Genomic DNA, 26,167 nt, shown 5'->3' with positions numbered 1-26,167 from the left:
AGTACAGGCAGTAGTGTCAGTACAGTCAGTGAGGGCAGTACAGGCAGTAGTGTCAGTACAGTCAGTGAGGGCAGTACAGGCAGCAGTGTCAGTACAGTCAGTGAGGGCAGTACAGGCAGTAGTGTCAGTACAGTCAGTGAGGGCAGTACAGGCAGCAGTGTCAGTACAGTCAGTGAGGGCAGTACGGGCAGCAGTGTCAGTACAGTCAGTGAGGGCAGTACAGGCAGCAGTGTCAGTACAGTCAGTGAGGGCAGTACAGGCAGCAGTGTCAGTACAGTCAGTGAGGGCAGTACAGGCAGCAGTGTCAGTACAGTCAGTGAGGGCAGTACAGGCAGCAGTGTCAGTACAGTCAGTGAGGGCAGTACAGGCAGCAGTGTCAGTACAGTCAGTGAGGGCAGTACAGGCAGCAGTGTCAGTACAGTCAGTGAGGGCAGTACAGGCAGCAGTGTCAGTACAGTCAGTGAGGGCAGTACGGGCAGCAGTGTCAGTACAGTCAGTGAGGGCAGTACAGGCAGCAGTGTCAGTACAGTCAGTGTGAGGGCAGTACAGGCAGCACTGTCAGTACAGTCAGTGAGGGCAGTACAGGCAGCAGTGTCAGTACAGTCAGTGAGCTGAAGGACCTGTTCCTGTGCCGTACTATTCTAATTTTGATGCTTCAGGTTAACAGTGAGACTCAAGACAGCAGTGATATGCTTGAACTGAAATAATTATGAGATGGTGCTTCACCTCAGCCCTCAACATAAATAGACCATAGAAGACCTCATCACACAGTACAGGCCCTTTGGACCACAATGTTGGGCCAACCTCTGAACCTACTGCAAGATCAATCTAATGCTTCCTTCCCACATAGCCCTCCACTTTTAGTTCATTCACATGCCCATCTAAGAGTCTCTTAAATGCTCCTAATGCCTCTACCATCACATTTGGCAGGGCATTCCACGCACCCACCACTCTCTGTGTAAGCAGCCTATCTCTGACATACCCCCCCCCCGACACTCCTCCAATCACCTTAAGCTGATCAAACGGAACTGTCTTCACTGTGTGAGCTTCTTCAGTTGGTTCACAAGAAGTCAGAAATATTCCTCTTTTTATTTATTTTACCGACTGTATTTTATCCAGTAGGAATGTCCCCCTTTCTCTCCACCCCACCCACTTTTTCGGGCAAGTTCTCCCTCCCTTTCCAGTTCTGATGAAGAGACTCCGCCCAAAATGTCCACTGTTTATTCCTTTCCATAGATGCTGCCTGACCTGCTGCATTCCTCCAGCATTTTGTGCTTGTCGTACTTATCAAAATTGGTCCACTCTCATCTCCTATCATATTTCTTCCTCTTCAGCGCTTTACCATTTCCAACTGTCACCTGCCAACGTCTCACTTAACATCTCTGCCTTCTGCTACCCCCCTTCCCCCTCACATGGATTCATCTGTCACCTTCTAGATTGTACTCCTTCCCCTCCTTCGTATTCTGGCAAATACCCCCTTCCTTTCCAGCCCTGATGAAGGATCTCCGCCCGAAACGTCGACTCTTTATTCCCCTCCATTGATGCTGCCTGACTTGCTGAGTTCCTCCTGTATTTTGTGTGTGATACTGTGTTCAGTACTTCAGGAAAGGTGCCAGGCAGGATTACGGGAGTATATTCTCTATTCTGTTTCTCTTTTGTACTAGCTCGATGCGCTTATGTGAACTGTCGGGCACTGAGAAGTGCGGCAGAACAAAGGGATCTGCAAATTTTTTTTGTGTGTGTGTGTGCGCCATACTCTGCCAGAGCCTCGGCAACCACCTTTCAAGTGGTTGTCTTGGGAGAAAGATTCTCTGAGTGGTCCCCCACGTCCTTCTCACAACGCAGTTTCTTTTTTTTAAACGAGGCCGGGTTGCGAGCTCGACACTCAACCCCGCACGGACGGAAAGTGTGCCCGGGAGTGGCCCGACTGGATTTGAACTCGGAAACCTTCGCTCCGGAGTAAGACGCTGATGTCACTGCGCCACCAGCTGGCCTATGGATCTGTATGAAATACAGACCCATAATTCTTTGAAAGTGGCATCACAGGTACACGTGATCATAAAGAGAGTTACTGGCACCTTGTCCTTCATAAATCAATGTGTTAAATACATTGAGATGTTGTGTTAAAGTTTTATAAGACGTTGGTGATACCACATTGTGTGCAGTTCTGGTCACCTACCTGCAGGATAGATAGCCCCGAGAATCAGTCACACCGCCCAGCAACCTATTGAATTAAAGATACACGTGGACTGAGATGTTAACTGTCCCGTGCTATCACCAGTGGGATCATCAGTTGATCTGCCACCTGTCTTCAGGAGTTTCGGCCCGCTTACGATCAAGACTCCCTCGAGGTGGTGGGCCAGCAGTGCTAAAGCACCACCTACCACTGGTGAGCTTAAAAACTTGGCATCTGCCTCTATCAGAGTTGTTGGTCACTTCCATCAAACAGATAGTCTGCTCTTCAGGTGTCTATGCAACTACTGAAGGGTTTGCAAGATATGTATACACTGTCTGACTATCTGCCCCTCTGGACATACTTGGTCCACACCCATGCTGATCCTTTCTCTGCTGCCTCAGCTACAGCCCTGCTGGTTGACTTGATCTCTCTTCTAGTGAAGCCAAGGTCACGCAGCCACTTCTGGAAAGTGAACGCAATAAACCCACGGCAGCCTACTTCGACTGGATAGCATGAGACCTTCCACCCTCTGTCTCTGCACTCTGATCTTACTTTTATTTAACCCAGGCCTAATCACAGGACAGTTTACAATGACCAATTAACCTACTAACTGGTACATCTTTGGACCAGGAAGAAACCAGAGCACCTGAATGAAACACACTCGCACATGGGAAGGACTTGCTTACAGAGGACGCTGGAATTGAATTTCAGACTCCGACGCCATGAGCTGTAATAGCATCACACTCAACGCTGTGCTCCCATGGCAATGCCTCAGGAAGGCAGCATCCGTCATTAGGGACGCCCATCACCCAGGACGTGCTCTCCTCTCATTGCTACCATCAGGGAGGAGGGACAGGAGCCTGAAGATACACACTCGGCAACAGCTTCTTCCCCTCCGCATCAGGTTTCTGAATGGACAATGAATCCATGAACACTACCTGATTACTTTTTTGCAGTACTTATTTAATTTAGCTTTTTAATATATAGATAGAGATACTTAATGTAATTCACAGTTTTTGTTATTATGTATTGCAATGTACTACACCGCACAACAACAAATTTCACAACATATGCCAGTGTTATTAAATCTGAACATGAGAAAATCTGTAGATACTGGAAGTGCAAAGCAATGCACACAAAATGCTGGAAGAACTCAGCAGCTGATGGGGGCCCTGACGAAGGAAACATCCACCCTTTACTCTTTTGCACAGATGCTGCCAGGCTTGCTGAGTTCCTCCAGCATTTTGTATGTGTTCTATTAAACGTACTTATGATTTTGATTAAATAAAACCATACCTTTCCAGGCAGGAATCTAAGGCCTTTTGGTGCCTGGTTTTCTGTAAAATAAAACTATAAATGGCTGTCTGAGTAACATATGAAATTAATTTAGGCTGGGGAAGAACAAGCGCATTAAACCTATCATGAGGTATTAGGTACAGTGAGATTCAAACTGCATCCAGATAATTTGTAGACCTTTTAATGTAATAAACTCATATTAAGGATACTGCCAACAAAACTGATAGAGCAGAGCACAAGTCAGCTTTAAGTGGCCAACACTCATTCGCGAGTTGATTGGCTGGAAAACTATTGAAGTCGACAGGAATGGCTTAGTAGTAAAGATTCTCAGTCCAGAGATCAAATGTCAGATTGGGACACAGCTGAGAGAATCAATGTAGTGGGTGGGGATTAAAAATTATAATCGATCCCCAATTTAGAAAATACAAAGATTCAAAAAAAACACTGCAATATTTTGCCATAAGAAGGTAGCCATTTTGATGATGAACTCATTTAGATGCAGATGTGTGTGTCATGTCAATTCTTATTATGCCCTCTCCTAAGGGATAATCATCTTAGATGTCTGATTTTCAGCTATCTGATTAATAATCTAGTACACTTAGTAAACAAGGAATCTATTTTCCCCCTGAGACAACAGCACAGGGCATATTCACAAGCAGCAGTGCATTCCAATGACACATTTTATACACAGTAATTAATCAAAAATGCAATAAAAACCTATCTTGCGAAGTCTTGCGAACATTTCTAATCATCTAGGGCTCTTTCCAGTGCAGTCAGAACCCGGTGAAAAAACTTGATTTCGACAATTAATTTGAATCGTAAAAAAAAATTCATTTAGCTGACATCATTCTTTTGTGTATGGATTATAATCACTAAATTATCACCTGTAAAAAATGATGTCTGAATCAACAGGGTATGAAGCGTACAAAACAAAACGTTTTATTTTCATTATGTTTTACTGAGACTAGGCCTCTCCTTCCCTTCAAGCCGTGCCATCCAGCAATGTCGATTTTTATCTTGGGTTAATCATATGACAATTTACAGTCACTGATTCACCTACTAACAGGTACGTCTTTGGACTTGGGAGGAAACTGGAGCACCTGGAGGAAACCCATGTGGTCATGGGGAGAACGTACAAACTGCTCACAAGCAGCGGCGGGTCACTGTTACTGTAAAGCGTTGTGCTAACCACTACACTACATTGCGGCTAATGTTAGAGGGTAACTTTTATCAACAGCTTCAATCTTGGGAGCTCCAGTGAGATGGCTTGGGGATGAGCCACCTTACTGCCTGCAATCAGCTAACCCAAGGGTGATGTGGGGCAGCATGGTAGCGTAGTGGTTAGCACAATCGCCTTACATCGCCAGCAATCACCAATAGCGGTCTGACACACGCCACGCTAATGCCTGTAAGGAGCCTGAACGTTCTCCTTGGAAACCGCATGGGTTTCTTCCAGTGTTATGTTTTGTAACTTCAAAGCATTAAATTAATTCAAAGGAACCATGGAAATCCAGGAATGCGGGTCTAACTTTCAGTTTACTTTACGTGAGGCGTGCACGTATCACGTGGCAGCATAATGACATATGCAATTAATGTATTTTTACATATAAATTGTAATTATTTTAATGAATAGGATTCTCCTCCGGGAGAAGGCTCAGGAGCTTGAAGACTCATACGGCCAGATTTGGGAACAGCTTCTTTCCAACTATGATAAGATGGCTGAACGGATCCTGACCCGGATCTGGGCCGTACCCTCCAAATATCCGGACCTGCCTCTCGGTTTTTTTGCACTACCTTACTTTCCATTTTTCTATTTTATGAGTTATAATTTAAGTTTTTAATATTTACTATCGATTTGTAATCCAGGGAGCGGGAAGCGCAGAATCAAATATTGCTATGATGTTTGTACATTCTAGTATCAATTGTTTGGTGACAATAAAGTATAAAGTATGCTTTATCCACCAATATATATATGAGGTGACTCAAATATTACTATAATATTAAATGCACAACATCCGGGTGCTCTGATTCACTCCCACAATCGCATGTTGTACAGGTTAGGTTGATGAGCTGTAGGCGTGCTTTCGGCCCCGCAGATGTGGTGACACTTGTGTTCTTTCCCCAGCACAGTCCTTGCTGATTTGATTTGACGCAAACAGCGCATCTCACTGAATGTTTCGATGTACATGTGACAAGTAAAGCTAATCTTTAATTTTTAATGTGAGTTATGCCTAGCAGCCTTCTAAAGTCCAGAACTATACAGTTGTCAGATTTGGCTGCACAGGAAATATACATTTCAGTGAAGAAGAAAAAATGCTTGTGAAAAGGTGTTTTAAGGTTAATTATTTTGACTATTGTGTGATTTTATTATTCATTTGTTATATTTAGAGGGTGTACTAGTTTCACGTCAGTCTGTCTCCAATGTGACAGGATATCCTGACTCCTGCTGGTCTTTGTTCGGTTGCTACTGTCTTCTTGATGGTGCTATTAACCCTCCAGGCAGTCAGCTCTGGTGGCTGCTGACAGCTTTATGTCAAGGCCGGTCTGTACGTGCACTGGCGCGACAATGTGCCTCCATCACAAGTTGTCCCTGGACGACAGACAGGTTTGGTTTTTTTTTACAGAGAACAACAGAGTGAGAGCCTTTTGGCCCACAATGTTGTGCCGACATTTCAACCGACTCCACGATCATTCTAACCCTTCCCTCCTACACAGCTTCTGTCTTTCTTACACTTATGGGCTTAAGGAGGTGTAAGACGCTCCTTTCCTCCACTAACCTACAGGTCACCCTTTTGTCAAGGGGTTACAGTGAAGCCATGGGAGCAGCACTGACGCCAGGCAGATCGCCTCTGAGGAGTACTGATCATGGCTGGCGTCACCATCATCGTTGCTCGTCTCTGCACCTTGTGGCACATCGGGCAGCATTTTTGCCATTTCCTTAGCACTTTTAGTCTGCTTTTACGAAACCAAGTTGCTAGCTCGCGCTCAACCCAGCAAGGATGGAAAGCATGCAGGGAGCCGGCCGCATTCAAACCTGCGATCACTCGCCTCGAAGTACAGTGTGGATGCCACTACGCCCCCCAGCCGGCTATGTCATTAATGCAAATGTCCCTATTGTACTGGCTTCACCATCAACTCCGGCAGTGCATTCCAGGCACACACCACTCTCCGAGTAAAAAACAATCTAGAACATCTCCAATCACATTTAAAGGATAGTGTCTGGTATGAGCCATTGCCACCCTGGGAAAAAGCTACTGCCTGTCCACCTCATCTATGCCTCTTACAATTGTATACAGTCAATTTTGCCCTTAAATTGAAGAATACTTTAAAAAATTCATTCGATTTGGTAACAATTCCTCCACAGTATTGTAAAGAACAGCTTCAAAGACACACAAGACTGATAATAAGGAACAATTCTACTGTATCTGAGGGTAGGTGGCAGGCCTGATGAGATAGGTCTGTGCCTGTCCAAGCATGCAAAGTTAGCTCCGGCGGACTGGGCTGGTATGATCAACATATGATCAACGTATGATCAGCCAGGAAGGCTGTTCTCAATGCTCTGTGGAGAGCAAGGGGCATGACAAGGCACAGAAGAAGTCGTGGTCATCCACTGCAACCAGGAAGACCCCAGTTTATGACAACTACCGTCCCCGGACCCGGACATCCGAGGTCAAGAAAGTGGAACTTCCCCAGTGCAGTGGCTTCTCCAGTTTAAAAGTTCTCCTGTCACTGTTGGATACAACAGACAATATAAGTGAAAAGAGGAAGGAAACTAGTTTGGCTTAACAACATATGAAACATACTTGATGGTTCTGGGCCGGTCCTTGGTGAGGACAGAAGGTTGAGTGGAGGTGGGGGGGATCTCACTGAAGCCTTCCAGATACAGAAAGATGTTTCCATTAGTAGGAGAGTCTAGGATTCAAGCTTCAGAATAAAGGGATGTCCCTTTTAGAACAGAGATGAAGAATTTCTTCAGCCAGAGAGTGGTGAATCTATGGAAATCATTGTCACACAGGCTGCAGAGGCCAAGTGTTTGGGTATATTTAAGGCAGAGATTGATAGATTCTGGATTGGCAGTAAGGGGGAGGGAATGGGGAGAAAGTGGGAGAATGCAGCTGAGAAACAAAAATGTCATATTGTGCCTCCCACAAACACTTCTTCCGTCAGCTTGTTTCAGATGCGCCCAACTGCGAATGGGACATTTTAAATCTGCCCGCTCTGAGAATGGTGTTGAAAAAAAAAATCACCCATGATTAAATGATGGAGCAAGCTCGATGGGCTGAATGGCCTAATTATGTTCCTATTATCACATGCTCTTATACAGCACTGTGTAAAACTCTTAGGCACATATTTAATACCCAGGTTGCCTAAAATATTTGTTCAGTACTGTAGTAATTTTATGCATTGCACTGTACTGCTGCAGCAAAAAAAAACTGATTTCATGACATGTGAGTAATGATAAACCTGATTGTGACATGGGTCTCCATTGTGGACTGAGAGTGGGAAGGGGGCAGGGAGAGGGGAATCATGGTTGGAGAGAAGGGGGAGGGAGTGTGAAGCACCAGAGAGACATTCTGTAATGATCAATAAATCAATTGTATGGAATCAAACCTTGCCTGGAGTCTCAGGGTTTGGTGTGTCTGTAACTGTGTCACCACCCCCCCGCCACTCCTCTGCCACCTATCCCATGCACCCCCCACTTCACAGTGCTCCACCCTTACCATTCCCAACATCTTTTGCTCCCACCAGACTTACTAACTCGCTCTCTGCTCCACATTGACAAATACAGTACTGTGCAAGAGCTTTAGGCACCCCAACATCCTCTCTCCCCCTCCCTGTCTCTCCCCTTGCTTCTCTGTCTCTCGCTCTCTATTATATACAACTGAATTTTGCAAAATACTGTAGTTCTGTTCTGCACACACACACACACACACACACACACACACATATTCTCTTCATACATGTGTGTATGTATGTAAATGTATACACCTGAGTTTTGCACAATATTGTAGTTCTGCTCTACATAAGAACAAATGTGTAAGTATGTATGTATGTATTTATTTATTTAATGACATACAGTACGAAATAGACCCCCCTGGCTGCACCACGCAGCAACCCCCAATTTAACCTGAGCCTAGTTACAGGACAATTTAAAGACCAATCAACCTCCTAACCAGTATGCCTTTGGACGATGGGAGGAAACCGGAGCACGCTGAAAAAACCCACACAATCCACTTGGAGAATGTACAGGCTCCTTAGAAATGACATTGAAATTGACCTCTGACCTCCAACGTCCCGAGCTCTAATAGTGTTGTGCTAATCGCTACACTACCATGGCACCCCATGTCGGACAATAGAATTTAATAATATTCTGGGAGTTCCTTTGTATGTAGGGCTGTCCGTAAGCCTGATGTTGCTAACTAGGGGATTGCTGACAAATCATTCCGAAGATGCATGACCTTTGACCTGGCAGGACTAGACCTTAAATTTCTAGCCAGCGGAGTAGCCCAGCTGGCAAGGACAGGAAGGGCCTTCCTCTGAGCTATAAATCTCTCACGATTCAGTGATGCAGCCTTCCCTAAAAAAAAAGTATTGTGTAGGTGTTGGTAGAGTCTGTGTTTATTTCAAACAAATTATTGGACACATCTCCTCCAAATCTCACTGAGGCGCACAGAATGTCTACCAGAACTTCTCCTCCTTCTCTGTAAACATTTCCTGCTTTAGTAACTTCATCTCAGACACCACCCCCACTCGTCAACCTGCTGCCGTGTAACTTCTTACACACCACCCACACGTGTGGAACCAGGACCCCTGTACTGCTTACCCTGGCAGTTGTCATCTCTTTTCCCTTTGAAACAGACAGAGTGGATGTGGAGATTGTATTTCCCACAGGGAGGGAGTCCAGCATCAGAAGGCGCAACCTCAGAGTAGGGCAGGGATCCCCAACCTGAGGGTCCACGGACTGCTCAGTAAAGGGCAGGGGTAGACGGTATAAAAAAGTCTGGGAACCCCTGAAATGGAGGGACATCCATTTAGAACAGAGGTGAGGAGGAATTTCTTCAGCCACAGGGTGGTGAATCAGTGGAACGCACTGTGAAGACCATGTCATTGGGTATATTTAATATGGAGGTTGTTAGACTCTTGATTAGTAAGGATGTCAAGGGCAAAGGGAGAAGGCAGCAGAATGGGGTTGAGAGGAATAATACATCAGCCACAATGCAATAGCGGAGCAGTCTTAATGGGCTGAATGGCCTAAATCTGCTCCTATGTCTTATGAAAAATCTTCACCCACTTGGCATCATTAGCCACTCTTGCCATGAACTATTAACTAATATCATTTTGTATTTTAGTTTTAACTAACATTATTTTGTATTTTATTTTCATGTTTGCCCATTGTAAAGCACTTTAAGATACATTGTTTTGTACAAAAAGTGCTCAATCAATAAGTTATTATTATTATCATTATTATTACGATTAACTCTGTAAACTGAAAATCCTTTCCATAGAGATGGGGATTTGACACCGGTGTTTAAAACGGCAGAATGAACACGTGCCGCTAAGTATCACTGAGTGGCAGAATTATGAAGTCAGTCCCAAACTGGGACAGATCTTGCAGTCGAGACCCACCAGATCTTAGCAGACACGATGCTGGAGGAACTCAGCCAGTCAGGCAGCATCAACGAACAGACGAGGGGTCTCGGCCTGAAACGTCGACTGTCCATTTCCCTCCACAGATGCTGCCAGACCTGCCGAGTTCCTCCAGCAGATACTGTGTTGCCACCAGGCAACTGTGTGAGCCAACAAGTTCAGGAACGATTATTACCCCTCAACCATCAGGCTCTTGAATCAAAGGGAATAACTTCACTCGCCCCATTATTGAACTGTTCCTACAAACAATGGACTCACTTTCAAAGACACTTCATTTCATATTCTTGATATTTATTGCTTATTCCTTTTTTTCCCCTCTTTTTGTATTTTCACAGTCTGTTGTCTTCTGCACTCTGGTTGAACACCCAAGCTGGTCGGTCTTCCATTGATTCTGTTATGGTTATTATTCTCTAAATTTATTTAGTATGCCTGCAAGAAAATTAATCTCAGGGTTGTATATAGTAACCTATATGTATTTTGATAATAAATTTACTTTGAACATTGAAGTCCATCAGGTTGTATCACAGACATACTGTATTGCATGTTGTGAAATATGTTGCTCGGTGGCTGCAGTACAGTGCAAGTCATGAAAATTCCTCTAAATCAAAAGAAAACCGGAGACACACAGTGCAAAAGAGGAATAACGCTTCATGGGCCATTCAGAAATCTGATGGCACAGGGGAAGAGGCTGCTCCTAAAACACTAAGTGTCCGTCTTCAGGATCCTAAGTAAAAGCAAGAGTCGGAAATATTCCAGATGGAGAATGTCCTCAGTAACGGATGCTACATTCTTAAGGCACAGCCTTTTGAGAATGACCTCAGTGATGGGGAGGGTTGTTCCTCCCCATCACCTAGAACACAGGGATGGGCCATTTGGTCCACAAAGTCTGTGCTGAACACGATGCTGAATTAAACTACATCTCTTCCGATCCATACCCCTCCATTCCCTTCATGTGCCTCTCTAATAGATTCTAAACCCCACTGTCATAGAACCCCTGGCAGCCCTTCCCAGATACCAGTCACTCACTGTAAAATCTTACCTTGCACATCTCCTTTAAACATACTCCCGTGCACCTTCAATGCATGACATTTCTACCCAAGAAAAACATTTCTATCTCCCTTTTCAGTACCTTTTATAATCTTATAAACTTCTTTCAGGTCTCACCTCAGACTTGACCACTCCAGAGAAAACAACACAAGTTCAGAGGTTTGAGCTATAAAGTGAGGCATGTTCACTCTCTGTGTCACTCTCTCCCAGTTTCTGTCATTCTCTTTCTCTCTCTCTCTCTTGCTCTCTATGTCACTATCTCTCTTTCTGTGACTCCCATGTACATTCGTCCCTCCCCACTTATCTCCCTCCTGGTATATAAACCTGTAAGCGACCTAAGACCTACACCTGCCCATTCACCTCCTCCCTCAACTCTGTTCACGGCCCCAAACAGTCCACCCAGGTGAGGCAACACTTTACCTGTGAATCTGCTGGGGCCATCTATTGTGTCCGGTGCTCCCGATGCGGCCTCCTCTACACTGGTGAGACCTGACGTAAATTGGGGAACCGCATTGTTGATCGCCTCCGCTCCATTTGCCAAAAGTAGGAATTCCTGGTCGCCAACCATTTTAATTCCTATCCCCATCCCCGTTCTGACATCTCAGTCCACGTTGAAGATGAGGCCACCCTCGGGGTGGAGGAACAGCACCTTATATTCTGTCTGGGCACCCTCCAAGCTGATGGCGTGAACATCGATTCCACCTTCTGCTAATTTTTCCCCTCCTTCCCTCTTTTTCTATTCCCCACTCCGGCCCCTTACCTCTTCTCACCTGCCTATCACCTCCCCCTGATGCCCCCCTTTCTTCTCTTTCTCCCATGGTTCACTCTCCCCTCCTATCAGATTCTTTCTTCTCTGGCCTTTGACCTTCCCCCCCCCACATGGCTTCACCTACCACCTTCTAGCTTCCTTTCTCTGGCTTCTTCCCCCTTGCTTTCCAGATCTGAAGAAGGGTCTTGGCCCGAAACTTCGACTGTTTATTCACATCAATAAATGCTGCCTGACCAGCTGAGTCCTTCCAGCATTTTGTGTGCATGTTGATCTGTGATAATCTACCTTAGGTGAATACACAACTTTGAAAGAGAGATCTTTATGGAACACTGACCTTGTGCAGGGTCGGGAGGTCCAAATTCCAAGGTGTACCGCAGTATGAAGTAGTTATTCCAGACATACAGTAGATTGTCCCGTGGGTTGTAATCCACAGCAGCCACGTGCTGGTAGGGGTTGGGAAAGGGGATGTCTACATACTCCTCTCTGTTGAGGTTAGTGTTGTAGGCATAGTCAATAGAGTTCTTGCCTGTCTCACTCTCGTTGTCCTCATACACCGACCGGACCACGTAGAGCACGCCGCAGATCATGAAAGCGTTGGAGGCCGAACGCTTGTCGTACGATGTGTCCCAGGTGCCCTCAAACCGCAGCGTGTACGGGTTGAGCTGGCTCACCACCATCATCCCATTGTTCTGCTCGGTGGCATAGATGACCCACAGGCCATTCTCGTCCACTGCCAGGTCGATGTCAGACTTGCCCCCCCACCTGTAGGGCGAGGTGTCGTGGTAGTTGGCATTGGCGATGATGGCCTCGCCACTTTTGATCCGGGTCCGCAGGTCATACTTGACAATGTTCCTCGTCCGCTCCTTGTTGAAGAAGACCGCCCCGTCGTACACCACAAAGCCAGTTCCGTCGACACGGTGGGGCAGCTTGTAAGTGGTGGTGTGGCGGCCAGAAGTGAAGTCCTCCAGTGAGGCATACTCCATCAGCGTGTCTGTGCGGTACGGCGTCCATGGCATGTAGTAGATCTTGTCTCCAGCCTGTAGGGGGTCTTTGCACCAGGCACCAGACTGCTGCTCAGCTTCCGTTACGTAGGCTGACTCCACAATCCCTTTCAATGTCCCGGGGCACACAAAAACTGCAAAGATAAGACGGGCAGCACAGGAAGAAGCAAAGTTAACATCTCTCCTGAACAATTTAATATCGCAACACTAGTCAAACTCAACAGGTGAGAGAGTGGAGATTTTGATTGAGAGCTCTGGCAAGAGGAAATGGGATGCAGGTTGAAGCAAGGTGCTGGGAGGGGTGGGGAGAAGAGGGTGAGGGTGCAGGAAAGGGCTATGGTTGCATCTTTGCAACGGGAAAATGCAAGAGGCAGAAGGCAACAGGACGCAAGTCCAAGAAGCGACGATAAGCCAAGACATGCGAAGGGAAAGGGTTCCAGAAGCAAGACAGATGACACCCGATGACACAACAGAAGCACTTGTTGCGTCTTGGAGTAGATCTCCATTGGGACACCAGCAACAGCACCCATCACCTTGAGACGTGAGTGGATGAGGCACTGTACACAGTTCAGAGCTGGACTGAGCAAAGGTTCCCTGGAGAGATACTGGTGTTAATAGGGTGGGTGGGCGAGGGGTGGTGGAGAGAGCACGGGTTCTTAAAGGGGTCAAGCAGCCAAAACAATCACAAGGAACCAGAGCGGGACTGTGCTGGATTCATTACCTTTTTGCTCCACTTCTATTTTAAGCATTGGGAGAGAGAGTGAGAAAAAGTGCAAGAGAAAAAGAACAGAGATTAACATGATTATCGTCAGCTTCTGCCACACCTCAACAAGCCGGCTCGTTAACATGCACAGAGGCAGGAGGGAAAGTGAAGCTACAACTGTGTTCCTTGCTTGTCAAATTCTACATCAGTCACACATTATTATTTACTTATTTATTTAGAATTACTATTATTTGTTTTTGTCCTTACATTTCCACAGTTTGTCTTCTTAGGCACATTGGTCGATCTTCATTTGTGTATAATTTTTATTTGTTTATTTGGAGATTCAACATGGAACAGACCCTTCTGGCTCCCTAAGGTGCGCTGCCCAACGACACACCTACTTTACCCCGACGTAATCACAGAACAATTCACAATGGCCAATTACCCCACTAACCAGTACATCTTTGGACCGTGTGAGGAAATTGGAGCACCTGGAGGAAACCCACATACACACAGGAAGAAACGTACAAACTCGTTTACAGCAGGTGCCGGAATTGAACTCCAAACTCTGGTGCCCTGAGATATAATAGGACCGCGCCAACTGCTACGCTACCGTAACACCTCCATTTTAATAATAATAATTATTGTTATGCATTTGTACAGTTTGCCTTTTGCATACTGGTTGTTTGCCAGTCTGTGTGTTGTTTTTTATTGATTCTACTCTCTGTTCTACTGTGAATGTCTGCTAGAAATTGAATCTCAGGATAGTATATGGTGGCATACACACAGGTACTTTGATACTAAATTTACTTTATCCTTACCTATTTTACTGTGATTTACAATACTCTTACAATGGAGGCAGAAGAGACACTAGAAGCAGCACACCCGATCTTTTGGAGGAACTCAGGAGGTCAAGCAGCATCTGTGGAGGGGGAATGAATGGCTGATGTTTTGGGTCATGACCCTGTATCAAAGCTTTCCCCTGACAGACGCTTCTCAACCTGCTGATTTCTTGTGGTATTCGCCACACAGTACCTGTGTTGGGACAGGCATGGACGGAATTAATAACCTGGGCTGACTTAATATATTGGTGGGTAGCCCACACAGAACCTCTGCAGGATCAAGGATCAACTTTATTCACCAAAGACATTTACGTGTACTTGGAATTTGCTGTGGTGTGTTGGCATGACATACAACAATTCAACAATTATAAAGTATGAAGCAACTTTTCTCGACATCTATGCCTTTATTCCTAGAGCTTAAAGTAGGGAGATGGAATAAAATGCGTATAAATACATAACGATCAGCACATACTAACAATGTAAGCAGCATTATAAAAAGCTAGTGTTTACAGTGCAGTGACTGGTGTAATAGATAGAGAGGGTGGGGTTGGCTAACTAGAATGGTTGATCAGATTAATGGCTTGTTTTAATAATTCCTATAGTGCTTTACAGAAGGGAACTTTTGGAAAAGACAGTTGGCTGTGTAGTATGAACACCAAATTTTGTTTTTCTTTTTTCCCCTTTTCCCTCCCCCTTCCCTCTTCTATTCCCCACTCTGGCCTCTTACCTCTTCTCACCTGTCTATCACACCCCCCGATGCCCCTTCTTCTCGCCTTTCTCCTATGGTCCACTGGTCCATTCTTCTTTCATATCAGATTCCTTCATTGCTTGCATTTTGGCTTTCCCGTCCATCACCTGCCAGATTCTTACCTCACCTCCCTCCCACACCCGCCTGGTCTCACCTATCACCTTCTAGCTTGTTCTCGTCGCCCTACTGCACCCTCTTGTTCTCGCATTCTCCCCCTTCCTTTCCAGTTCTGATGAAGGCTCTTGGCCCAAAATAGCGACTCTTTATTCCTCTCCATGTTTTCAGCCTGACCTCCAGAGCTCCTCCAGCACTCTCTGTGCGTTGCTCTGGATTTCCAGTGTGGTATTGTCTGCCTGAGTTCTCAGTGTAAGAATCTATCATCGCTCTGCAGTTCACAACACCACCACAGCCATCCAGTAGCAGTGTAATGGAGTTATACTGCATGGAAGCTTGCCCTTCAGCCTAACTGTTCGATCCCAACCTACATGACCCGACCAAGCTAATCTATTTGCCAGCATTTGGACCAGAACCTCCTAAACATTTCCAATCCACGAACCTGTCCAACAGTCTTTTAAATGATGTTATTACGCTGCCCCAACCTGAATTGGTTGGACTTTATTCCCTGGACCATAGGAGAATGAGTGGAGATTTGATAGACCTTTTCAAAATGATGAGGGATAAATGCAAGCAGGCTTTTTTCCGCTGAGGTTCGGTGAGACTAGAATGAGAAGTCATGGGTTGGGGTGAAAGGGGAAATATTTAAGGGGAATGAGCCAGCGGAAGTGGTGGATGTAGATTTAAGAGAAGTTGGGAGGAGTATGGAAAGCTATGATCCCAGTGTGGATCAATGGGCCCAGGCAGAATAACTGTTCAGCATAGACTAAATGGGCTGAAGGGCCTGTTCCTGTGATGTAGAGCTCCAAGACTGGCAATTTGTACCACTTATATACATACATACTGTACTGTAAAAATAATTGTCCCTCAAATTCCTATTAAATCTCCCCTCTCTCATCTAACTGCTATGCCCTCTAGTTTTTCATTCCCCAACCGCAAGAAAAAGACTTGAGTACATTCACCCTATCTGAGCCCCTTGTGGTTTTATATACCTCTAGGTCTCCTAAGCTCAAAGTCCAAATTAAGTGAGGGGTTCTGTCATGTCTGTTCCCTGACGGCCTCACTCAGGTAAAGAATGGAGGTATTGTATCTCTTTATCTATCTATTTATCTATTTATTTATTTATTTGGAGATACAGTGTAGAACAGGCCCTTCCAGCCCAACAAGCTGCACCACCCAGCAACTCATCTATTTAACCCCAGCCTAGTCACAGGACCTACAAGAGGAGCACAACCCGGTTGTGGTTTGGAGGGTTGTTTTCCTCCATAACCTGGAGAGCTACCTTGGCTGAAGTCAGAGCCTTGTGTGGTGGCTCTAGGTGGGGTCACCCATGCCAAACAGCCCAAAGGGTAGAGGCCAAACTAACAGTAGTCCAGCGGCCTTCCAGGTTTGGGAGTTCAGCTCAGGGCTAACAACTCTGACCGGTGAAACAAAACTGTTACGGGAGCAGCAATGAAGAAGCCTTCTACATCTGAGTGCAACAGTATTTCCGAGTCTACACCCGGGACTTGCATGACTGACAGTAGTGAAAACCGAGAGGAAGCTACTGACATGATGAAGGAAGCCCTGAACGTCGTCAGAGATAGAGGACCTTCATTGCTGCTCAAAATACCAGAGGTCTAACAGGCAGTAAGTAGGTAATCACAGGACAATTTACAATGACCAATTAGTCAGGTTTGAGAAGGCAGAAGAATGGGGTTGAGAGGGGAAATTGGATCACCCATGATAAAATGCATAGTGGTTAAGGCATTCACCTAGTGAGCTGAAGGTTGCTAGTTCGAGCCTCAGCTGTGGCAGCGTGTTTGTGTCCTTGAGCAAGGCGCTTAACCACACATTGCTCTAGTGTCTGTGCGAGGAGTGGTGCCCCACACAGATATCCAATCTGCGCCTTGTAAGGCATGAAAATGCCCAACACAGGCCTCCCATGGTCTGAGTCGACATTCCCTCCCCCCTCCCCATGATAAAATGGAGGAGCAGACTTGATGAGCCAGTTTGCCTAATTCTGCTCCGATCCCTTATGGTCTTGTTTACCTACTAACTGGTTCGCCTTTGGACTGTGGGAGGAAACTGGTCCTCCCGGAGGAAACCCATGATCTCACTCTTACAGAGGATGCTGGAAATGAACTCCCAACTCCAACGCCCCAAGTTGTAATAATGTTGCTCTAATCGCTACACTACCATGCTCCCTCCCGTGGCGCTACATATTATTGTCATTTGTTCAAAGTCTAGCACTTTACGAGCGGCACCTTGAACACAAATTAATCAGGGCCGGTTTCACGCTTCCTGTTCAATCAATCGACTTGCATCGTGGATGCAGTTCTCAGGTTTCTTCCCTTCGTTTGGAAATGTTTGCAGCTAAGAGCATTAGCATAGTGTTCCATTACTCAAGGCATCAGAGTCAAAACAGAGACCAAGAAAAGAGTAAAGTTAATGCAAGGTCACGGTATTGATATCACAGGCCTTCCTTTCTGTGCCTCGCCACGATGGGTTTAATGATTCTGCCAACCAGTCTGGCTGCGTTTGCAATCCAAATGATAGAATTGTGATCAAAGTACTTCCCTCTACGTCTCTGTGTACGAACGCAGAGACAAGCTCAATGGGGTCAAGAGCACCCACCAAACAAATCCATTGCCTTCGATTAACCAGACTGACAGGCATTTTGAGAGAAAATCTCAGCCAGCAACCTTACAGTACAATAAACAAAGTAAGGCCCTTGGTGGTATGCAGCCAGGAATCTCGTTTCAAAACTGAAGCATGAACATCTCCCACTTGAACATCAAAACATAGTGGAATCTCTCATTTGCGTTAATTATCGACACACCTGAAGCCGTGCGTGGGGTCAACCCGCAATGTCGCCGCACATTCTGGCACAGTGGTGGAAAGTGGGAATGAGGCATGGATAGAGCTGACAGCCAGTGCCTTTATCCCCAGGTGGAAATGGCTAATACAGAGGTTCCCAACTTGGGGTCCCTGGGCCCTGCAGTTAATGGTAGGGGTTCATGGCATAAAAAGATTTGAAACCCTACAGTTACGTAAGGGGGCATAATTTTCGGGTGATTGAAGGAAAGTGTTGGGGGTGGCAGAGGTAGGTTTTTTTCACAGTGGTGAGTGCATGGAACGCACTGCCAAGAGAGGTGATAGAGACAGATACATTAGAAGCATTTAAGAAAATCTTAAATAGGCACATGGATGAAAGTAAAATGGAAGGCTATGTGGGAGGGAACGGATACATTAATTGTGGATCAGATTAAAATTTCAGCATAATCTTGTGGGCTGTACAGTTCTATGTTCTATAACTAAAGAGGGCAGCACACTTATGCAGCTGGCAAAGACCTGAAATAAATTCCACCCTTGGATGCTGTTAGTCGATACTTCCCACTGTCTGAAGAAAGCAGCCTGCATAACAAGACCATAAGACACAGGAGCAGAATTAGGCCATTCAGCCTATCAAGTCTGCTTCGCCATTTCATCATGGCTGATTATTATCCCTTCAACCCCATTCTCCTACCTTCTTCCCAGAACCTTTAACACCCTTACTAATCAGTACAAATAGACTGACATTCAATCAAAGCTCTCAGTGTGGCATCAACAGGCAACAAGCAGTCCAAATGGTAGCACGAACCAAAGGCTGTCACAGCTGCTTAATCCAAATCAGAAGGTGTTTGAGAAGGGAATAGATAAACAGATCGAAGACTTGGACAAAAGCTGTTTGCGATGTCAAAAAGTTCAAAATGCACCCTCACAGGCATCATTAGCCCCTTGGGAGAGGCTGTTGTCACCATGGCAAAGAGTACATATTGACTTTACTAGGCCATTCATGGACCCTGTGATTCTGATTGCTGTGAATGCACATTTGAGGCAGCCAAAGGTTATACCAATGAAGTCGACCACCTCAGCAAAGACTGTCTCTGTTCTGAGAACCATCTTCACCAGAAACAGCTTACCAGAAGAAATTGAGAGTGACAACAAACCATAACACACACCAGAAGAATTCCAACTATTCATGAAGAAAAATGGCATCAGACATTTCAAGTTAACTCCTCACCACCCAGCAACGAATGGGTTAGCTAAAAGGTTTACCCAAACCTTCAATAAGTCCATTAAAGCAATGGGCAAGGAGGACATTTCTCTGCAGCACAAGGTGGACAACTTCCTTTTTGTGTATCGGAACCCTGTTCATGCGACGATAAATCAAGCACCTGCAATGCTGTTCATGAGTAGGAATCTGAGATCTTGCACAGACCTCCTGAAACCAGATCTACAGAGGGAAGTAGAGAATAAACAGTTCAGCCAGTTGCCAAGTGAAGCAGCAAGGAACTGTGAGATTGGACAGGAAGTCCGAGCACATGATTACTGAGAAGACAAGTGGACATCCAGTAGGATAGCTACAAGAACTGGACCACTGATGCAGACAGTGGATGTTGGAGATCAGACATGGAGACATGTAGACCAGATACTGGCTGCTCAACTGAAGAACACGCCCGAGTCGACTGCATCCAACAAGCCGGACTTGCCTCTCAATGACGATTATGTTACTGACAGCTGCGTAACACAGGAAACTGAGAACGTCGTCTTAGACAAGACACCTACTGAATGTGATGCAACTCCACAGGTCCAGAGGTGCTATCCTGAAAGACACAGAGCACCACCCAAAGACTGAACCTTTAGAACTGTGAAGTTAGTTATAGACTGTTACTGTTTATTTGGAATATGGGTTTCTGAAAGGGAAATTGAATTTTTTGTACACATACTGTTTTGTGTTGCATTAATCTAAAGGGGGAGGAAGTGTAATATATAGATCTGTTTATTTTAGAGCAATGAACCCCTTCCCCCGCACTAAGTATCGATCTGTTGTCTGTGCATGCACTCTTGTCTACACATGTACATTGTTCTCTCTTCCTCTCTCGTTGCAATGTTAAAGCCATCTTCTGCGTGGGTGCCTTTATTTAATATAATGTAGTTGTGCAACAACACAACAATTTATAAATTTATAACCTGTGCTTATCTGGCCCCAGTCATGTCTTCGGTGAATAGAGGAAGTGCTTCTCATGGGGTAAAATGCAAACACCACATGCTATCTATACAAGATAAGGTGGAAGTTCTGAAAAAGCTCAACAGTGGAGTGTCTGTGAAAAACGTATGACTTGTATAACATTGGCTCTTTCACAGTTTATGATATAAAGAAACAAAAAGAAAAGTTGCCCCAGTTTTTTTTTGCTGAGGGCAAATCAAAAAACCAGATGTGCATAAGGAAAACAATGAAAGATGGAAGAGGTTCACGACTAGATAAAGTTCTCATCAAGTGGTTTAAATTCCGCGTCAGCAAAGGTGTAGAACTGTCAGGAGAGATGGTAAAAGAACAAGCAAAATTATTTTGTTCAGTGCTGGGACCGCAGCTGTTTACAATATATATTAATGATTTAGATGAGGGAATTAAAAGTAACATTAGCAAATTTGCCGATGACACAAAGCTGGGTGGTAGTGTGAAATGTGAGGAGGATGTTATGAGAATGCAGGGTGACTTGTACAGGCTAGGTGAGTGGGCAGATGCATGGCAGATGCAGTTTAATGTGAATAAATGTGAGGTTATCCACTTTGGTGGTAAGAACAGGAAGGCAGATTATTATCTAAATGGAGTCAAGTTAGGAAAAGGGGAAGTACAACGAGATCTAGGTGTTCTTGTACATCAGTCACTGAAAGCAAGCAAGTACAGCAGGCAGTGAAGAAAGCTAATGGCATGCTGGCCTTCATAACAAGGGGAATTGAGTATAAGAGCAAAGAGGTCCTTCTGCAGCTGTACAAGGCCCTGGTGAGACCACACCTGGAGTACTGCTGCAGTTTTGGTCTCCAAATTTGAGGAAGGACATTCTTGCTATTGAGGGAGTGCAGCATAGGTTCACAAGGTTAATTCCTGGGATGGAGGGACTGTCATATGTCGAAACATTGGAGCGACTGGGCTTGTATACTCTGGAATTTAGAAGGCTGAGAGGGGATCTTATTGAAACATATAAGATTATTAAGGGATTGGACACGCTGGAGGCAGGAAACATGTTCCCGCTGATGGGTGAGTCCAGAACCAGAGGCCACAGTTTAAGAATAAGGGGTAGGCCATTTAGAACGGAGCTGAGGGAAAACTTTTTCACCCAGAGAGTGGTGGATATATGGAATGCTCTGCCCCAGAAGGTTGTGGAGGCCAAGTCTCTGGATGCTTTCAAGAAAGAGATGGATAGAGCTCTTAAAGATAGCGGAATCAAAGGTTATGGGGATAAGGCAGAAACTGGATACTGATTGTGGATGATCAGCCATGATCACAGCGAATGGCGGTGCTGGCTCGAAGGGTCGAATGGCCTACTCCTGCACCTATTGTCTATTGTCTATTATTTCAATAAATTTCACTTGCTTTTCATTTGTCATTTCTTTTTTCTTTATTATCCAACGGTGATGTGATTTGGCAAAATCACTAATATGGCACTGTACAGGTATCAATCGTTCCGGATTTGCGGTTGTCAACCTGTACTTCCTCGATGCACTGTTGTAATGAACAGATCCGTATGGAGGACATGAGGTGGCATGCTAACGTAGTGGTTAGCACAGCGCTTTACAGTACCAGTGATCTGGGTTTGATTCTCAACACTGTTGGTAAGCAGTCTGTATGTTCTCCCTGTGACCACGTGGGTTTCCTCCAGATGCTCCGATTTCCGCCCACAGTCCAAAAACGTACGGATTGGTAGGTTAATCGGTCATTGTAAGTTGTCCTGTGATTAGGCTGGGGTTAAATCGGTGGATTGCTGGGCGGTGTGGTTCAAAGGGCTGGAAGGGCCTATTCCACGCAGTATCCCAATAAATAAATAAATAAATAAATAAAAACTTTTCACTGTCCCTCAGTATACATGACAATAGTAAACCGATTTTCCATTTTTCACCAGGACTGAGGACATCTTCTATCCTGCTGCTATCTGACTATGGAAGAGAAATCTCACACAGGAAGGTGAACTCTTGATCTCCCAACCTACCTCACTGGTCTGTAAGATTTATTTGTCCAGCTGCACGGCAGAGTTCTCTCTAACTACAACACCATATCCTGCATTCTGTAATTTCTCTGTGGATGTAACACTATAATCTGTATTCTGTTTTACCCTCTGTGCTACTTTGATTGGTTGGTGTGATGGAAATACATCTCTACCAAAGGGGGTGTAAGGTGCATGTCACCCTTGGGCAGGGTGTAGCACCCGCTTAGCCCCCGATCAGGGTCACATGAAGCCATGGGAGCAGGTGGTGGCTGGTTGTAGGAGCCGCTGGTGCACATCGCAAGTCCTGGCTATGCGACCACTGCGCCAGGCAATCTCCGAAGAGTGTCGATAATGGCTGGAGTCACCCGTCTTGTAAAGATGCTTCCCAGAAGGAGGCAATGGCAAACAACTTCTGTAGCAAAATTTGCCAAGAACCATGATCGCCCACATCATATGACACGACACATAATGACAGTGACTATCTTGGCGTATTTAAGCAAGGAAACATCTGTCTGAAGAGCACACAGATGTTTTGCACTGAATTTCAGCAAGTGACAATAAATGCAATAAACGAAAGACTACAGCAACAGGATGGACAACCAGTGGGTAAAAGGTAACAAATCTGTGCAAATACATTGGAAAGAAAAAAAAAGAAATAATAGAAATAAATTAGTATTCAGAAGCTTAGATGAACAGTCTTTGAAAGTGAGTCCATAGGTTGTGGGAACAGTTCAGTTATGGGGAAATGAAGCTGAGTTAACCTCTTTGAGGAGAGGGTCCAGAAGATGTTCACAAGAATGATCTCAGAAAGAAAGGGCTGATGAATGAGAAGTGTGTGCCTGTACATGATGGAGTTTAGAAGAATAAGGAAGGGCGTCATTGAAATCTTCTGAATATTGAAATGACTAGATAAGAGTGGGCATGTAGAGGATGTTCCCAATAGTGGGAGAGTCTAGGAACAGAGAGCACAACCTCGGAACTGAGAACCAAAGGGCGATGAGTCTATGGAATCGATTGCCACTGACTGCTGTGGCAGCCAAGTCATGGGGTATATGTAAAGCAGAGATTGATGGGTTCTTGATTAGTAGGGTATCAAAGGTTATGGAGAGAAGGCAGGAGAATGGGGTTGAGAGGGATAATAAATCAGCCATGATAGAATGGTAGACCATTGAGTTGACAGGCGGAATAGCCTCATTCTGTTCCCATGTCTTCTGGTCTTAAGGTCTCTTCTTTCCTCCCTTTTATTTTGTTGTAGCCCTGCAGACTGTTCGCTGTTAAATGCATTTTGAAGTCTCCTTTGTAGGCTCTGTTTCCCCTCCTCAGCAGGCAGACAGGTCTGGGCTCATCACCGCTCCCTGCATAGAACAGTATTCCTTCCATCTCTCTCCTACTTCTCTGGTCACAGTTTTAAGACAGTTTTAAGCATAATCCCTCATCCATCCCCTCTCCCTTACATTACCCTATCTCCGCCAGTCATGCCTAAAATTAACCTCGCAGCGCAGAATGATGCCAAGTTCTGTCAGATAACATCCCTTTGAAGCATTTCAGCTCTTCGCATTTATGACATGTAAGTACGTTGTTGAATATTCATAGCGGGATTCAAATGATATAAACCAGATTCAAGAACCAAAGTAAAAAGGTACAATTTACCAAGCTTCTCAGAATTGTCATCTTTTCCGAATGTTTACACAAATTCTTTGGAGTGAATTCCTGTATCCAACGGCACTCAAATGATTAACTGCCTCACTGAACCAAGAGATGTGTTGAAATTCTCCTGAGCTTTGGGACTACATATGCAAACAAATTCCCTGCCCTCAACACGAGAGTCTGAGATTACTTTACTTTGGTCCCATCTGCGACACTTCAAGGCAAGAGACATGGGGGGGGCCGGGGAGGAGAGAAACAAATGTCCAGGTGGATTACATACACCTTATTCATCAGTCTTCATCAGTTTCAATGTGTAGTCAGAGGGAGGGAGAGAGAGCGAGACAGAGAGAATGACACTAACAGAGAGGGAGAGAGAAAGTGAGTGAGAGAGAGAGAACCACTGTGTGTGTGTGTGTGTGTGTGTGTGTGTGTGTGTGTGTGTGAGAGAGAGAGAGAGAGAGAGAGAGAGAGAGAGGGAGGAGAGAGAGAGAGAGAGAGAGAGAGACACACACACACACACAGAGACAGAGCAGGAGACAGGATGCGGCGTAGAGAGAGGGAGAAAGAATGCAACAGAGAAAAGGAAAGAGCGAGACTGTGTGTCAGAGAGAGTGAAGAGGAATAGATGAGAACACAATATAAAAGAGAGGGAGAGGCTGGTGAGGAACACAAATTAAAGGATTAACACATGAGATGTGTTTGATGGAGCTGTGAAGAATGAGGGAGGATCTCTCATTTCAAAACCGAATATTGAAATACCTAGATAGAATCGACGTGCCACAGGTGGCTGTAGAGGCCAAGTCATTGTGTATATTTAAAGTGGGGATTGATTTTTGAATAGTAAGGGCATCACAGATTAGGGGAGAAGGCAGGCAGATGGGGTTGAGAGGGATAATACACCAACCACAATGGAATGGCGGGAAGACTTAGTGGGTCGAACTGGCCCAACTTTAGTCCGAAGTCTTATTGTCTTGTGGTGATAGTTGGAAACATTAAAGGGAGGATTTACAAGGATTTTGCAATAACTCGAGGGACTGAGCTAATAGGGAGGGTTTGCGTAGGCTAGGACATTATTCCTTGGAACATAGGAGACTGAGGGATGTTTTTATGGAGGGGTATAAATGATGAGGGGTATAGATAGGGTGACTGAACACAGTATTTTCCCTAGTGTTGGTGAATCAAGGATTAGAGGACAGAGGTCTAGGGAGATATATAAGCTTGAAGTCCCGCACCAGAAGACTACTTCCCTTAAACTATTCAGTCCTTGTACCAAGCAGCACCGCTCTAATCACCACCGACTGGCAGCATACTTTGACAACTCTGCACTACAATAACTTTTTTTTTTGTTTTAATTGTGTTTTCTTGTGAAAACTGGATATTATTAATTATTTATATTTTTCTTGTCTCTTATGATCATCATCAGGGACTCCCACCACACAGGTCATGCTCTCTTCTCACTGCTGCCACCTGGAATTAGATATAGGAGCTTCAGGACCCACACCACCAGGTTCAGGAACAGTTTATTACCCCTCGGCCCTTGAACCAGAGGGATAACTTCACTCAACATCACCTGTCCCATCACTGAAATGTTCTCACAACCTATGGACTCACTTTCAAGGAGTCTTCATCTCATGTTCTCGATATTTATTGCTTATTTATTTATTATGATTATTTATTTTTGTACCTGCACAGTTTATTGCCTTCTGCACTCTGGTTGATTGTTCGAGTTGGTTTAGCCTTTCATTGATTCTGTTATGGTTATTATTCTACTATAGATTTATTGTGTATGTCGGCAACAAAATCAATCTCAGGGTTGTATATGGTGGCATATATGTACTTTGATGATACATTTACTTTGAACTTTGACGCTATGTGATGCTGTTCCATTTTTCATTCCACTTGAACATCCATGGACATGCCTATGACAATAAAGTCAACTTTGACTTCAGAGAGAACCCAAGGGTCATGACATGGGCAAATGTGTGAAGGAACAGAGGGATCTTGGAATCAACATCCAAAGATCCCTCAAAGGGGAGAGGGTGACCTCATTGAAACCAAACAAATCTATCAGTACTGTGCTCAGTTCTGGTCGCCTCACTACAGGAAGGATGTGGAAACCATAGAAAGGGTGCAGAGGAGATTTACAAGGATGTTGCCTGGATTGGG

At 45.0% G+C, this 26,167-nt stretch overlaps 1 protein-coding gene across 11 annotated transcripts in view; it reads right to left on the bottom strand.

Annotated features, from left to right (window-relative positions):
* Positions 1-26,167, bottom strand: part of adgrl2a (adhesion G protein-coupled receptor L2a) — a 982,900-nt gene that overhangs the window by 141,735 nt on the left and 814,998 nt on the right. For all 11 annotated transcript variants that reach the window (XM_063064760.1, XM_063064761.1, XM_063064767.1 and 8 more), the window contains one exon: positions 12,271-13,071. In XM_063064760.1, the coding sequence (XP_062920830.1) occupies positions 12,271-13,071 (801 nt within the window). The remainder of the gene's footprint in view (positions 1-12,270; positions 13,072-26,167) is intronic.

This window comes from Mobula hypostoma, chromosome 12 (assembly GCF_963921235.1).
Source record: "Mobula hypostoma chromosome 12, sMobHyp1.1, whole genome shotgun sequence".
NCBI classification, from domain to species: Eukaryota; Metazoa; Chordata; class Chondrichthyes; order Myliobatiformes; family Myliobatidae; genus Mobula; species Mobula hypostoma.
Note: the sequence above shows the minus strand (reverse complement) of the source record. Positions and strands in the feature narration are given on the sequence as shown.